Genomic DNA, 16,564 nt, shown 5'->3' on the forward strand with positions numbered 1-16,564 from the left:
AGTTTAATGGTAATGTAGAAATTACTATAAGTGCACCTGGGTGGCTCAGTCAGTTAAGCATCTGCCTTTGGCTTGGGTCATGATCCTGGGGTCCTGGCCTTGAGTCCTGCATCGGGCTCCCTCCTCAGCGGGGAGTCTGCTTCTCCCTCTACCCCCTCCCCCTGCTCCTGATCTCTCTCTCTCTCTCTCACTCTCTCTTGGATAAGTAAATAAAATCTTAAAAAAAGAAAGAAATTACTGTGAGAGGATAGTGATAAGGATAATGATCAAGATGAGAAAAAGTAGCAGCTAGCCGTTATTGAATGTGACAGGGACTGTGCTAAGAACTTTATCTGTCATACTCACTCATGTGATCCTCACAGCAATCCAGTGTGAGAGACTTGTTCTCCCCTCCGTCATACAGGTAAGGACACTGAAGCTGACCAGCCAAGCTTGAGCTGGGGATCAAGTGACAGAGTCGAGATCCAATCTGACACACATTGGACTCTACAGCCCATGCTCTTAAATACCAGGGAATCCTGGCTTCCTCATTCTTTAAAATGCACTGGATGAGGAGTAAGATTGAGGGAGGGTCCTGTCACTCCGAGGCTGGATAACACAGGCCCCTTTCTGTTTTCTCAGTTATCCTGACTATGAAATAGGCACCGCGATGTGTTCCTCACATGGTTATGCTGAGGACTGGGTTGAAATACTACCTGAATATGCTGTTTACTTTCGATACGTGTAAGAGGAGAGAGAGACCCCAAGCATTGGTGTCCCAGAGTGGAGACAGGACACCTGGCCAGTCAGCGGGCTGCTGCTCGTGGACACCAGCTGTGCTCTGGTCACTAGCACAGTGTGGCACAGAGTCACTTGACGACAACCACAAATAAACGTTTTTGGGGCATCAACCACGAGCTGGCACTATTTTAGCTACCGAGGTTTTGAGGGTTGTAGAAAACGGACAAGGTCCTGCTCTCCAAAAATTTATAGTCCAAGGAAAGAGTCAGTTAGTAATGAAATAAAAATATGTCAGGTAATTATAAGCACAAAGAAGGAAAAGCAAGTTAAGTAGACCAAGAGGAAGGGTGTGCATTAGAGTGGTTGAGGGGGGTCTCTCTCATTCATGCATTCATTGAACAAAATACTTCAAGTACGACTGACTTAGAATATAATTGATGAAAGAGGCTTAATTAGGAAATAACAAATCAGCAATCACTGTTCATTATAAGAGAAAGAATATAATAATTTATTTAAAAGCTCATTGTGTCCTGTATTCCTGAGTGTCTAACAAGAGACTTTTGGAGCATCTTGTCTGGAAGGAGGATAGTTTTCTATCAGGTTCCCTGGGGCCTGGGGTTTCTCTTCCCACTGCTTGGCTCTGAGCACCTTCTCTGGCAGCTTGGGGCGTGGTTTGTTCATGGGAACTCACACCTGGGAGCAATTCACCCGTGATGGTGGTACGAGGGGCGGTCTGTTGGTTGGCTGCTTTTCTTTTTTTTTTTTTAAAGATTTTATTTATTTATTCATGAGAGACAGAGAGAGAGAGAGAGAGAGAGAGAGGCAGAGGGAGAAGCAGGCTTCCCGCAGAGCAGGGAGCCCGATGAGGGACTCGATCCCAGGACCCTGGGATCATGACCTGAGCCGAAGGCAGACGCCTAACCATCTGAGCCACCCAGGCGCCCTGGTTGGCTGCTTTTCTGTCTTTTCCCAGATGTACTGGCTGCCCGCGGTTCTCGCTCTTTGTCCAGGCATTAGCAGAAGAAGCCCCCCAGTCTCTCTCACACTCTCCTGTGTGAGCCCAGCCTTTTCAGCACTTGACGGGGAGTGCCTCCCTTTTGTTTCCCGCTCAGTGGCCTCTGTAGGCATAGAAACCTCTCCAAGAGCAGGATTTAGTGTCTCCCTCACCTTGCCTGCCTTTTTCTCCTTTCAGCGTGCCACTTGTCAAGGCAGTGAACACTTGTAGAGGTAGTGAATACTTATAGAGGTCATGAACTCCAATGGACACTTGTCAGAGGGGCTCGTCCTACTCCCAGACCTGACTCTTAGCGAGTATTTGCTTGGACACCATGTTTGCCATACTCAAAGGTTTTCTGAAAGAGTTTTGTCAAATTCTGTCCACCATATGTCCTGATAGATGGACCAGCATTAAGTATGTGCCTCATCTCAACTTGGGGCTCTCCGCAGCTCCAGTTTCTGGAGGGAGAGCTTTCTTCTTTGAATAACTAAGGTATTAGTAGTTATCCCCAGCTCACAATCATAGGCCCTGGAGCTTATTATACAGATTAAGTATAAATAGAGGGAAGGGGGAGGAGTCTCCAGCAATCCCCAATGCATATTTTCACCTGTTTTACAAATGAAGCATCAGAGATATATATTTGAAAAATAATTTGATTGATATGACTCTAGCCAATTCATAGATAAGATAAATATAAATCATTTGTCTTTATCTTAGATTTATTGCCATTTTCAAGTGCCTTTTATTATCAATGCCATTCTATAGGTTTGCGATCTCTCTTCTTCTCTGATTTCTACTCATTCATTTCTGTAATTGGTTTTTGTGTTCAACCTCACCATATGAGGTCAGTTATTCAGGTACTGGGGGACACATACCTGTTTTAGTCAGATGCTCTTGAATTCCATCCCTGCGAAATCAAGGATTTTAAGGAAAGTTGACAAAATGGAACCCCAGACTTCCTTGTCTGTCATCATCTTTCTGAAATGATACTGACAGGGTCACATTTTGGAATCATTCAATAAATATTAATCAAACACCTACCAAGTGCCAGACACCATTCTAGAAGCTGGAAATCCAGCTGTGAGCAAAATGGGCAAGGTCTTTCATGTGCTGACTTTTGTCTGTTAGAAGCTACCAATTATCATATGCCCTTTACCTCTTCTCTCTGTCTTTGTAGGACAGAAAGAGTTACAAATACATAATACAAAATAAAAGAGCCCTTTTGAAAGGAAACTGAGTTCTCCTCCAGTAGCACCTTACACTGTGTTGCATATGCCACCTCATATTCTATGGCAGGTGGGCTGTGCATGTCCAATAAATAATATATGAAAGTGAATAAAGACCCATGTCTTGATCACTAGCTGTTATCTAAAAAGTTAAAATTATTATTCCAGTTTCCAAAATGGGATATTTAGTCCTCTAATTTAGTCAAACAAGGAGCATTTCTTACTCATTTATTATAACTCTGGAGCTGCAGCAATATGTGGCACCCTTTACTTGACGGGAAAAAGAGAGTTCCCTCATCACCACTCTGCCGGGATTTGCAAAATCACTCTTGATGTTTTACATGCTCTCAGTCATTATATATTTGCTGTGCTCCCACCTGACCAGAAACTTAAAAAAAAAAAAAAAAAAAAGGACTTTGCCCTGGACTGAAAAAAAAAAGTGGTTTTTTTTTTTTTTTTTTTTAAGATTTATTTATTTCAGTGGGGGAGAGGCAGAGGGAGACGGGAAGCAGACTCCCCACAGAGTGAGGAGCGTAATATGGAGCTCCCTCACCCTACTGGGAGATCATGACCTGAGCTGAAACCAAGAGTGCGATGTTTAGCCTACTGAGCCATTCAGGTGCCCCTGAAAATCGGAGTTTAAAAATGTGATGACAGTTGTTGGCAAAAACCCCCACAATTTCCTTGCTCTCACCTGCATTCTGCTCCTCCCACCCACTGCCTCACACCCTAAGTTAGATCTTCAAACCAGACTGAGTGTTGAGGGAACCTTGTGTATCCCAGCTGTGTTGATTCATCTTTTTAACGGACACTTCCTTAAAACTGCCAAGAAACCTGAAGACATTTTATCCTCACAACTGGGAGAGGTTGGTCCATCTTCCTTTTTCTCCTCCATAAAGGGCATTTCACTGGATTCCTGATCTTTGACTAGGTTTGAAGAAATACAGAAAATTCAGCATGAACTTTAATGCTTGGACATTTTTTCTAAAGTATATGCCAACTATATTTAAAATAAACTAAGCTTAAAAATAGAGTGAAATTTTCTATGTGAATTTTATCTCAATAAATTATTAATAAAACTAAAGTGAGCCATAGTAGATGTCTGCCAAATTTTATATATATCATCAATACTTTATTCTGGTTCCTTTATGGATTGCATAAGATGATAGGCATGAAAACTATAGTATGATAAAGAAAATGTTGCTTAAGATATCTCTGGCCCTTCAATTTTGCTTCTCAGAAATATTTTTTGCTCAGATGGAAAATACTTTGATTTACTAAAGATATTCTTAGGAAGAATTGGTATACACAAATGACTTTTTAAAAGCATTTACAATTCAATCTTATTTAAGAGAGAATTTGAAGTATTTTAATAGTAGTATTTATGGCTGGCAGAAATAGATACAGGGCCAAGTTTTTCTGTGCTTGGAAGGTTGAGGCAGTCCTATGATAATTGGAAAACATTGAATGAATTGAGATGTCCCAGTTGAACAGATGATGTTATTTTAGTTATGAAAGTCAGGCATTCATAGATTTTTGCCTAAAGTTCTTTTGCAACTTAATAAATGCAAATGTTTGGTCATCTTAGAATGAATCCTAAGTTGTGCCCTCCACCTTCCCCAAAGGGAAAGGAAACTATTAACCAGAGCAACAGTGTTGGATATTAAATAACTACATCTTATATTTGGCTTTCTTACCTGTGATTCTTAAACACTATTGAAAATTATTGCCCCTTCACCTAATGGACTGAGAAATTTGACTGGGTTCCAACAAGTTAGTATGATGGTATCCATCTTCAGACCAATATTCATCCAAGATTTTAGCATTGGATGAAAGGTAAAGATTTTACATACTTTGAATTCCTTTGAGACTTTGTAAATAACAGAGCTCCCAAAAAATTGGTCAATAAAAACAAAAAGCTATAGAAGTGAAGATTCCTGAAAAAGCTATTGCAACTTATAATGAGACTGTTCCTACATATAATGCACTGCACTGGAAAGTCCTCCTCAGTTAATTCACAGATAGCAACAGTCCCATGTGAAAAATGAAAGAATTTTGAAGTTCCCTCAGAAAACATCAGAGCTCAGCATAAAGCTTATTTGTTACAGGACTAAGTTGAAAAAGTAAATGTTTATTTTTTTATTTTTATTTTTAAGTAATCTCTGCACCCAGTGTGGGATTCAAACTCATGCTCTTCCAATGGAGCCAGGCAGGCGCCCCAAAAGTAAATCTATCTTGATGAGACTTATGAACTGATTCTTTAGCTATTGAATACCAGGATCCTCTTTTTTTCCAGACCTCCTCCATCTATAACTCACTGTGTAGACTATCGGCCCTACTTTACAAAATGAGCATAAGATCAGGTGTCTAATGTGAATTCCTGGGAAATTTCTGATTGTTAAGGCAGCATGAGGTTATCCCCCCAAAAAAGCATATTTAAAAAAGAATCTTATGTGGATAAATACAGTACCATCTGTTCACTAGTGTGTCCATGGTGCCTAGCATAGGTACTCAGTATTTTTAGATGAATAAATGAATGGTGGTGTTGGCATGATGCTTTATGGATTATCTGTCACAAGAAAGCCTAAGCTATTCCAGGTTACTAATGCAATAAAATCAGACTTGGGTTTGGGTGGGAAGGAAGAGGACCTTAGTTCAAATACAAGCTGGGCTGCTGACTCACCCACACACACTATAAATTTAGGCAAGTCACTTAACTTCTCGGGGCCATTTTTAGAAACTGAAAGAGTTGTGCTGAATTTGCTGAGTGACCTCTGGTTTCTCTGGGCTCAAATGACCTTTGTCTTGGGTTATTCTTCTATTTCCAATTGGAAAAAGTCTCTGTGGCCTGACACGTTAGGGTTACCCTGCAGCCACTCTTGGGAAATGTCCTCTTTCTTGGTCCTCTCTCAAGAACATACACTCTTAGTCCAGTTATCTCTAATACTGTGAAAGGAATTTTATCAGAAAATAACCTGTAGTTTAAGTCATATTAATAGAATCAATTACAGGTACAAAAGAAAGACATGCACACTCACAATCTAGCACTGTCTAGCTTAAGACCTACTTTTTATTTAACATATTTTTGTCTTTGGATGTTTTTATTCAATCACTTAAGTCTGGCCTTATCTTAGGCTGGTTTCTTCCCTCTCCTCCCTTCCTCCCTCCCCTTTCTTCTCTTCTCTTCTCTCTTCCCCTCACCTTCCATCTCTGTCTCAGTCTCTTTCCCTCTGACTATCTGAAACATTTATGAGTTCTTTTTTTCAACCAATCTCTAAAATCCAGTTTCTCTAAATTTCTAATGATGTTAAGTGGTCCAGCAGTTTCTCCAGAATGAGCTGCAAGCCCGTGGCATACTTTCAGCACCTCTTTGGTTCTATCTGCCTACTTTGGTGCCTAGCTCTTACAAGATTGCCTTCACCTCTCCCCTAACTTTGGTCTTCCCTGATTCTCTCCCTTCCTACCTACCCCTTCTTCTCTTGTGTTCCTTATACTCTTGGATTGTTCAGATGAGGCTGGTCCCAAGCCTAGTCTGAGCCCTTCTAAATAGATATTTTAGCGTAGATGCTATGTACAAATCTCAAGCCCTGATCATTTGGAAAGTTAAAGTGGCAGATAATCTGAAGAAGTAAAAGAGAGAGAGAGAGAGAAGGAGAAAGAGAGAGAGGGTAGGAGAGAAAGGGAGATGAGTGGGTTGGGGGGAAGAATCAAGAGGAGCTCTTGCTGTATCCATGTAAAGTTTCTTTCGTTATAGCAGGCAGAATCTCAGCTTCCCTCTTTTTATGTTTCCAGCTTTTTAAAAGTTTCGTCCACTTTGCTTTGTGTTCTTAAAGAGAAAAAGGGAGTGTAAAATTGTAGCTTTTTTTTCTGCACACCTGCCCACTCTGAAATAATTGGTTTGTCTACTTTCACAAGGAGCAGTATTTGTATTAAAGAGCCACTTGGCATCAATGCCCAAGTGCAGATGTCCTATCATATATGACTGTGCCTCATTCAGAAAACTCAAGATAGAGTAAAATAAATTAACAACATCTTGGCTCTGTGCTCCATTCACAACTGTTAATTTAACAGGGTTATGCTTCCATCTCTGAGCGGAGAGTTCCTGGCAGGGACAGCTGCTCCCGTGCCCCAGATTGCACTGTGTGCATCCCAGTAGGAGTTATCAAAAGCAGCAGGATGGAGGAAGGTGGTGGTGCATCAGAGAACTGAACAGTGTTGCAGCATGACACTGGGGGGAGGGAGAGGAATGGGCCTCTCCAAAATGCTTTTCATCCACTCCTTCATTCTTTGTATGAATACATGCACATTTAACCGAGGAAAAAGAAAAACTTGTCTTAAATTTTACCGGAAAATTGTCAATCCTGCTTTTACTCTCAAATGTGGCTAATTTTCCAAAATATATGTATACCCACTAGCATGTTGATGAATCTACATAGCAACAGGCCCATCTGCCTGTCCAAAGAATGTCAAACAGACCCACATCATGATTCACAGGATCTGGGTCACTGGGGCAGAGCTGGTATGACAGATAGAAAATACACCCTTGTGTTAGGCCTGCTGTGGCTTACCTCCTAAACTGGAGTAAAGGCCAAGATCAGGCCAAAGTCAAGATTGGGGCCAAACACAGCACTTGGTACATGATAAGCACTCTTCTATTATTAGTCTTTTGAAGGAAATTTGCCGTATTGTTCACTACTGTATTTCCCCATTGCCTAGAACAGTGCTCACAAAAGTGAACAAAAGTTAGATGTTCCAAAGTTAAAGGAAGAAGTGAATGGAGACTATAAGTAACCACATTAGGGCATCATGGTGAGCGGTGAGCAATGGAGCTATAAAGAATTTTGTGTACTTCCTTATACATTTCTTTCCATGACTATACCTTTTCTGCCTATCTTCTGATTTAATCTCCTTATTGAAAAAAGTTATTTGCAGCATATGTTATTCCATAAATGTTACAGCCAAATGGTAAAAAAAAAAAAAAAAAAAATTGTGTTCTAGTCTCCTGCCTTCAGTACCAAGATGACTCCATTAATGATAATATAAAACTAATTTTAGGTTTAAATTGCTTTGGGAGTAAGAAATTGTGATTTAGTAAATATATACTACTCTTTCAAAAGTGGAAGCAGTGTTTTCCATTCTTTTGTTTTTTTAACTCAAAATAATGGCCATTTTCTTTTTTTTTTAAAGATTTTATTTATTTATTTGAGAGAGAGAATGAGAGAGAGCACATGAGAGGGGGGAGGGTCAGAGGGAGAAGCAGACCCCCTGCCGAGCAGGGAGCTGGATGCGGGACTCAATCCAGGGACTCCAGGATCATGACCTGAGCCAAAGGCAGTCGCTTAACCAACTGAGCCACCCAGGCGCCCAATAATGGCCATTTTCTGCATTCAAATTTTGAAGGTTTCTATGTTGATTACTGATGTTAGACCGCATACAGGTGAAAGTAGGCATCATTTTGTGACCAGCATTCTGAGTTTTCACAACCCAAACAAATCCCTCCAAGCCCTGAAACTCATTTGCGTTTTGCACCAAACCCTGATAGATCTGTCGTCTAAACCTTTATTTATCATACTCTTGGCCTCCATCTATTGGTTTCCTGACCAGATTTGAAACCCTGGGGAAACGAATAGACTTTTCCATAATAATTTCTAAGCCGTCACATATTTCACAGAGTTCTCTTTCAGGAACTCTGAAAAACAGTATCTTTCGGAGCTCTTTGATTCAAACCTAGGATGAATGTAATTTGAATTATCAAGGTACATCCAAAAAAAAGTCTGGTTTAAGTTTAGTAATGGAGAGACATTGAGCTGGGGAAAGAAACACATATAAAATAATGCCAGTGATTCTGGAAGTCCAAAAGGACATTAGTTTTGCCATAAGATAATGTGTGAGCCACTTAATTCCCCATCAAGGAGAGAGGAAAGGCTTGATTTGAATCCAGGGTATTGTTGATTTCTTAACTTCAAATCTGGAGCCTGACACAAAAGAAATCATTTAACGAATATTTGTTGAATGCTGTGATCTGAAGGAAAAGAACATCACTTCACCTCTTCTGTTTGTTTGTTTTTTTAACCCCCCTTTTCTCCACAAAGGTTGAAAAAAATGATGAGGACCAAAAGATCGAACAAGATGGCATCAAACCAGAAGATAAAGCTCATAAGGCCGCGACCAAAATTCAGGCTAGCTTCCGTGGACACATAACAAGGAAAAAGCTCAAAGGAGAGAAGAAGGGTGATGCCCAAGCTGCTGAGGCGGAAGCGAATGAGAAGGATGAAGCCCCTGCTGCCGATGGCGTGGAGAAGAAGGAGGGAGAAGGTCCCACTCCCACTGACGCGGCCCCGGCCTCGGGCCCCAAGCCTGAGGAAACCGGCAAGGCAGGCGAAACTCCTTCCGAGGAGAAGAAGGGGGAGGGCGCCCCTGATGCTGCCACAGAGCAGGCAGCCCCCCAGGCTCCTGCCCCCTCAGAGGAGAAGGCTGGCTCTGCTGAGACAGAAAGTGCTACTCAAGCTTCCACTGACAACTCGCCGTCCTCCAAGGCCGAAGACGCCCCAGCCAAGGAGGACCCTAAACAAGCCGATGTGCCTGCTGCTGTCACTGCTGCTGCCGCCGCCACCGTCCCTGCTGCAGAGGATGCTGCTGCCAAGGCAACAGCCCAGCCTCCAACGGATGCTGTGGAGAGCAGCCAAGCCGAGGAGAAGATAGGTGAGCCGCCGTGAGGGTCCCGCGCCGCGGGTGGGTGGGCCACCAGGGCCGACGGGGGAGATGGAAAAAGTCTAGAAGGCTTTTCAAGGAAATCCGGGGAGGCTGCGCTTAATTCCCCAAAGTGGCGGGGCAGAGGGCTGACTCTGGCCACTTACCTTCCCCAGTATCTCCAAGCCTGAGAGAGAACTCGGGCAGGTCTGTGTAGCAGTCAGTACTGGAGAGGTCTGGCAATCATCTTGTTAATTGAATTTGCGTAAATAGCAAAACTAGGTAATCCCGGTTTTTAAAAAAAATATTAAGTGTGCTGGTTACACTTAGTTTACTAAGTAATCATGGAGGCTGCATATATTTTATAGAAGGGAATTAGCTAATATGATTATTTGGCTCTAGGAAGTGCGTGGTTATAAGTACAGCCAACTCCCTATTGATCTAGATGATCTATTTGTGAATTGCTGGCAGCAAAAACATAATCTCAGACCACCTTTGCCTATCCCTCAGTATGTTTCTGGGCATTCTCCCCACCACCAATTGGTGAGTAGTGTGCGTATGTGTGTGTACGCTCAGAGAATGTTAATTGTACCATTGAATCAGGGTCAAACTAATTAGGAAAATAAGTCTGTTGATGTTGCCAAAAACAAAAGAAAAACCCCCAATACAGAACATGCTGTGAAGTCAAACATAAATTATCATTTTACTATTGAAGATACTACTTTCTACCATATGCACAAATAATTGAGGGTTGACTATGATTACAAAAAGGAACTGGGTTCTCTTCAGTTTGGAGCTTAACTTGAAAGCTGGAGTATTTTCACTATTATGGCCCAAATAGCCTGTGCAGAATTGGAATAGAGCATTCCCAGAGCAAGATCAATCTATCAGAATGTCACCTCTGGAGACTAGACCCATCCCTCACCCTAACCATCCATAGTGGTGAAGGAGGCCGACAGTCTCCAAGACTTTTCTCTAGCTTAATATGACCCATGAGTACCTTTCAGCCTCAAAGACTTTAAAGTTGCTTCTGTGCCTGTTTAAAAGTTTGGGTTTACTCCTTTCAAACTTCGTGAATTTAACCCATGATGTGTCCAAGGACCCACACTTGGACTGGACCACATTGTGCCCTTGAGAAAGGACCTACTACATGGAAAATGTTTGGCATCTGACCATTATATTGAGAAAGTAATCACTGGACATTTGCCTTGATATTCATGTTAGACACTAAATTAGATATTACAATTGGCAGATGATTATTTTAGGTATTTTCAAGCCTACTTCTTTCATCTCACCCCCAAAATACTATAAGAAGCCAGACTGTATTAATTGTTATTGTTATTAACATTCTCTAGCTCCAGACAAATCACACACCTCTTTCTCCCAGTGACTCATTCTAAATCTTTATTCTAACTACATACCTGCCCCAGGGGCTGGACCTTGTGGTTAAGAAGATGGGAATATTTCCCTAGAAAAGGTAAGGCATGTGATAAATAATGGGGAGTTGGTTTTAATTTTCTCAGCAAAACCAACCTTGTTAACTACTTTTTTGTTGTTGTTTTGTTTTGTTTTTTTAAGTTTTTATTTTAATTCCAGTTAGTTAACATACAGTGTTATATTAGTTTCAGGTATACAATATAGGGATTCAATAGATCCATACATCACCTGGTGCTCATCACAACAAATGTGCTCCTTAATCCCCATCACCTTTTTCACCCATCCCTCCACCCACCTCCCCTCTGGTAACCATCAGTTTGTTCTCTATAATTAAAAGAGTTAACTGCTTCTCTTTAGGCTGAAGGTTATAATCTCAGATATGATGGCTGGAAATCATATCCTCATAAATTTAGAAATTGATCATGATTTTAAAAACAAAATATTTGAATGGCTGAAGTCATATTTTTTAATTGAAATTTCTCAAGTTGTGAGAATAAACAAGCACATTTTGATTTTAGGTACGTGCTCATGATTTGGATTAATAGAAAGAAGGAAAGCTTGAATCAATGAGAAGCCTAAAATATATTTTTAAGGAAATTCAGTTTTGTTATTTTGCAAAGTATGGCAATTCCAAATGAATTAATAAAGTACTTTATGTAGTACATGCTCAATAAATGTCAAGTGATGAATGAATGAATGAAATTGACTAGATTTAATTTATAATGATTTGTTCACTCATTCTTATTCCTCCTGCAACCTTGCTTACTCCATTCACTTATTTGATTAAACATGTGTTTGGTTTTTGTAGGCAAATAGAGATTGTGCTCTGTCCTAAGTTTTACAGATTCCAACTGAAAAATGTCTCAATTAGTCTATTTTTTAATATGTACATCGAAAGGTAATTGAAAGTGTAGGTGAAGTTCCACTTGAAGGTAATCACAAAGGACAATTTATTTTACATTGTTTCTGAGTTTGGGGTGGGTATTGTCTTCTTGGTTAGATTCTGAAATGCTGCCGGTAGCTTCTTTCTGGACTGATGTGTCTATTAGCCTTGCCTGCTGTATGTGACAAGCACAAATTATCCAGATGTGGTGAGTCTCAGGAATCACAGAAACTAGAGGTGGCAGGGAGATCTATCACAGCATAGCAGGCCCAAATTCCCAGGAGCCCCGTACCACATTTTCTTCTATATCCCATTGGATTTCATTCTAATCCAAGTTAAAATAACAGTATTTCCAATTGAGCTCCACTGTCTGGAAATGGATGGCTACCCTGGGTTGCTGTAGGATTCTATGGCTGCCTGGATGGGTATAGAGAGATAAGCAGAGAACGTGGAGCAGGGTTTGGGGCAAAACAAGTCACTAGAGAGAATTCAGGACAATAATTTCTGTCAGCGGGAGGGTAAAAAAATTTTGGACCAAATCTGATCACTGCTTTAATACAAATGGCAATGCTTTATAAATTATAAATATGTCATCTTACTTCCTTTACCATTTGTGGGTTTATTACACATAGATGCCATTTACATTAACCTCTGGAGTTGGTTAGTTCTTTTTCTTTCCTTTTGTTTTTTAAAATCCTCCAAGTATATCTCCCTCACTCTCTGCTCTGCCACTCTCCCTGCCTATCTCTTAATATGCCTATGACCAAAAGATTTCAGTGCATTTCTGATGATGATTCCTTATAGGAGGAGGAGTATTTAGGCATATCTAGGACACTGCTCCCCGTTAGCCATGAGGAGAGAACGTTCAAGCCAACTTCAGTGATAGTGTCCTTCGTGTCTCTTGCTAAACAGTGTCACTCTCCTCATTGGGTTTTCCAGTGAAGGAATTCTGCTGTGTCTCTTCTCCATGATATTATATTGACTTTCCCCAATAGAGGACTCCAAAATTTCTGCTGTGGCCATATTCAGTGATGTAGTACTACCAAAGTAGTACATCCAGGTGGCTAGAAATCAGAGAGGTCGAAGAGGTGGTTCCACAGGGTACTTGACTGATGCTAGTGGCAGGTATAACTCTGTATTACCCTAGGCTTTCTTTATGTTGAACTTGGCTGCATTTTAATTTCATGGTCTCATTACTTCTTTCTAACTGGAGTCACCAGTAATGATCGTCAAAACAAGAGAGTTTTTTTTCCTTCACATTTTTATTTAAATTCTAGTTAGTTAACATACAGTGTAATATTGGTTTCAGGAGTAGAATTTAGTGATTCATTACTTACATACAACACCCAGTGCTCATCACAACAAGTGCCCTCCTTAATACCCATCACCCATTTAGCCCATCCCCCACCTACCTCCCTCCATCAACCCTCAGTTTATTCTCTATTGTTAAGAGTCTCTTATGTGTACAAACAATGAATCATGGAACACTTCATCTAAAACTAATGATGTAATGTATGGGGATTAACATAAGAATAAAAAAAATAAAAAAAATAAGTAAATAAAAAGGCAAAAAAAAAAAAAAAGAGTCTCTTATGGTTTATTCCCCCCCCACCTTTTTTCCCTTCCCATATGTTCATCTGTTTTATTTCTTAAATTCCACATATGAATGAAATCATATGGTATTTGTCTTTCTCTGACTGATTTCACTTAGCATAATACCCTCTAATTCCATCCATGTCATTGCAAATGGCAAGATTTCATTCCTCTTGATGGGTGAGTAATATTCCATTGTATATACATAACCACCTCTTCTTTATCCATTTGTCCGTCAGTGGACATCTGGGCTCTTTCCATAGTTTGGCTATTGTTGATAATGCTGCTATAAACCTCGGGATGCATGTACTCCTTTGAATCTGTATTTTTGTATCCTTTGGGTAAAAACCTAGTACTGCAATTGCTGGATCATAGGGTAGTTCTATTTTTAACTTTTTGAGGAACCTCCATACTGTTTTCCAGAGTGGCTGCACCACCTTGCATTCCCACCAACAGTGTAAGAGGGTTCCCCTTTCTCTGCATGCTCACTAACATCTGTTGTTTCCTGTGTTAATTTTAGCCATTCTAACAGGTGTAAGGTGGTATATCATGGTTTCGATTTGTATTTCCCTGATGATGAGTGATGTTGAGCATCTTTTCATGTGCTGAAACGGGAGTTTGTCATTGTCATACTTCTTTTCCTTTTCCTTCTTCTGCTTCCTTCCTCCTTCCCTCTCTGCCTTCCTTCTTCCTTTTTTTTTTTTTTGTGTTCCATTTATATTAACTTTCTACTGTGCTAGGCATTAAGATCACAAAGATGAGTAAGATATGGCCACTGATCTTAAGGAGTCCCGATCCAGTAGTGGGTGTGGGGTGAAATTCAGGGAGTGGTGTTGAAAACAATCATAGTAATAATCTCAACTAAATTAAATTCTGCAAGAAGGTATGGACTACTTCTCTATGCCAAGGCACCATGGGACAAAATATGAATGAGACAGTGCTTCATGCAATTTGAAGCATGCTAAAAAAAAGTTTTTATATAATGTGTGTCTCTATTGCCAAATTGTTAGCCAAAAGAATGGATGCAAAATTAATAGTTTCTGGAATCATAATTAAATGTCCAGCCCATGTTTCTGGATTTGGGGCAATTCTTTATGTTCCTCTAAACAAAGTTTTCCTAAGTCCCAGGGTAACCATCCATAACATTTTTAGCTCTCCAGAGGACAGATCCTCTTCCACCAAACTCTGTGTTAGCTGTGAGATTTCCCAAGGATATTTACACTTATTTGGCAGGGTGCCTCATAAGCAGTCTTGATTTGAAATGTGGTTTCAACCACTTCCCAAATTTATACACAACTCATAAAGAGTGAAAATTTGGGTTGTACAAGTCCATAAATGTTGTCTATAAAACATGGGCACCCCATCAGATACTCAGTGGCATGCTGCTTAAAACTGTTGATTATTAAGTTTTTATGGAGCGTTTTTATATTGCTAGAGTAATCATTTTTATTGGCTTTTCTTGACAACAATCCAGTGGCGTTTGAAAATATTTTACTTTCTGCTTTTACGTTCTGAGAATAGGGGCAAAGTAAATGCATATTCTGCCCACAGACACAGTCAGTGATGAACCAGGGGTCAAACTGATAGGACTCTAAATTCTCACCTTAATTTTAGCCTTGCAGTTCTTTACATCTCTTTTAAGGTGCTGTTTTATCTCAATTCCTGCATTTTCTCTTTTTCTTAGCAGTTGTGACATTTTCTGATTATTGTCATACAATACCAACCAGGATTTTCTGGGCTGTTCTGTGTCCTGTGTGCCCAGTAAGATAATGCAAAGAAAAGAACACTGGACTAGAATAAGGAGACTAGGGTTCTATCTCAGTATTTCTGCTAACCAACTGTGAGATTTTAGGCAAGTCATTGCTTCTCTCTAGGTTCCAGTTTTAAGAGGAGGGGCTAGGAGAGTTGGCTTTTAAAGTTTTTTCAAGGTTTAAAATGCATAGTTTTTATAATGGCTAGCACTTAAGGGGCATTTGACAAGTGTCTGACACTTTGCTGACTGCTATATGGGGATTACCCCATTTAGTCATCAAAAGCACTCTGTGGTATAAGTACTTTGACAGACGAGGAGTCTGAGGTTCAGAGAGATTGCAGCACCTAGTCATTGTTAACAGCTAGCAAGTAACTGAACCAGGTGCTGAGCCTTACGTTGAACCCTGACACCACTATGAGTACTATTCCAAAAGAAACAAAGACAAGGGGGAGATCTAAGAACCCCAACACTGTGTCTTAATCTAAGAACATCCCTCTCGGCTCTTCCAGGAATCATAAGTGATCACTTTGACAGATGAGTAATTAGTAATTATCCTTACTCCTGGCCATAATTCCCTCATAGCTCCATCACCCCAAAATTATTGGGAATATTAAACTAGTTCTGAGTCTTGGGTTCCTAGTTTGAAAATCCTTAAGCACTGTCTTATTAAGTCTAAGAGAGTTATAACGATCAGTTGAAATTGGTTGTCCTTAACAGAAGTACTACTGATTCCATCGAATATGCTGGGAGAGCTGAACATTAGAAAGTGAAACTTTCAGATCTCAATCAGATGAAGGTAATTTCTTGTGTTCTAGGTGATGCCTACCCTGAATTTGGCTTATCAGAATTAGCATCTTTTAAAATTCTTGTTTATATCTTTTTCCTCCCTTTTGGCAAGTACATTTCTAAAGGACCCCGATACATTTATATTTGTAACTAAAATAATATAAAGAACTTAATAGAGAGGGCAGGTTGGAGAGCAATCACTCTCTCTTCAGTTTAAAAAATGGAAGCTGACAAAAGATCAGAAGAGATGTTTTAGAACCAAGAAACTCATATTTTGAAGCCTTTCATCGATTCTTTCATAGCTCATATTAAATAATTGCTGTTCCCTCATAAAGAAGCTAATAATCAGAAAGGCATGTAAGTAACTCTACTAATTTTAAAGTGTAGAATTATATTTGGAACTGAAAATGAAAGAGTTTTTCTTAAAATACAGAATACTTCCAGATGCTAATGTATATTCATCAAATATATTTTCTCGT

At 40.1% G+C, this 16,564-nt stretch overlaps 1 protein-coding gene across 1 annotated transcript in view; it reads left to right on the forward strand.

The window, feature by feature from the left end:
* The window catches only part of GAP43 (growth associated protein 43), a 99,835-nt gene that overhangs the window by 45,614 nt on the left and 37,657 nt on the right, over positions 1-16,564 (forward strand). Inside the window, exon 2 of the mRNA XM_021692515.1 lies at positions 9,036-9,645. Coding sequence (XP_021548190.1) covers positions 9,036-9,645 — 610 coding nt within the window. The remainder of the gene's footprint in view (positions 1-9,035; positions 9,646-16,564) is intronic.

Source organism: Neomonachus schauinslandi, chromosome 1, assembly GCF_002201575.2.
Source record: "Neomonachus schauinslandi chromosome 1, ASM220157v2, whole genome shotgun sequence".
NCBI classification, from domain to species: Eukaryota; Metazoa; Chordata; class Mammalia; order Carnivora; family Phocidae; genus Neomonachus; species Neomonachus schauinslandi.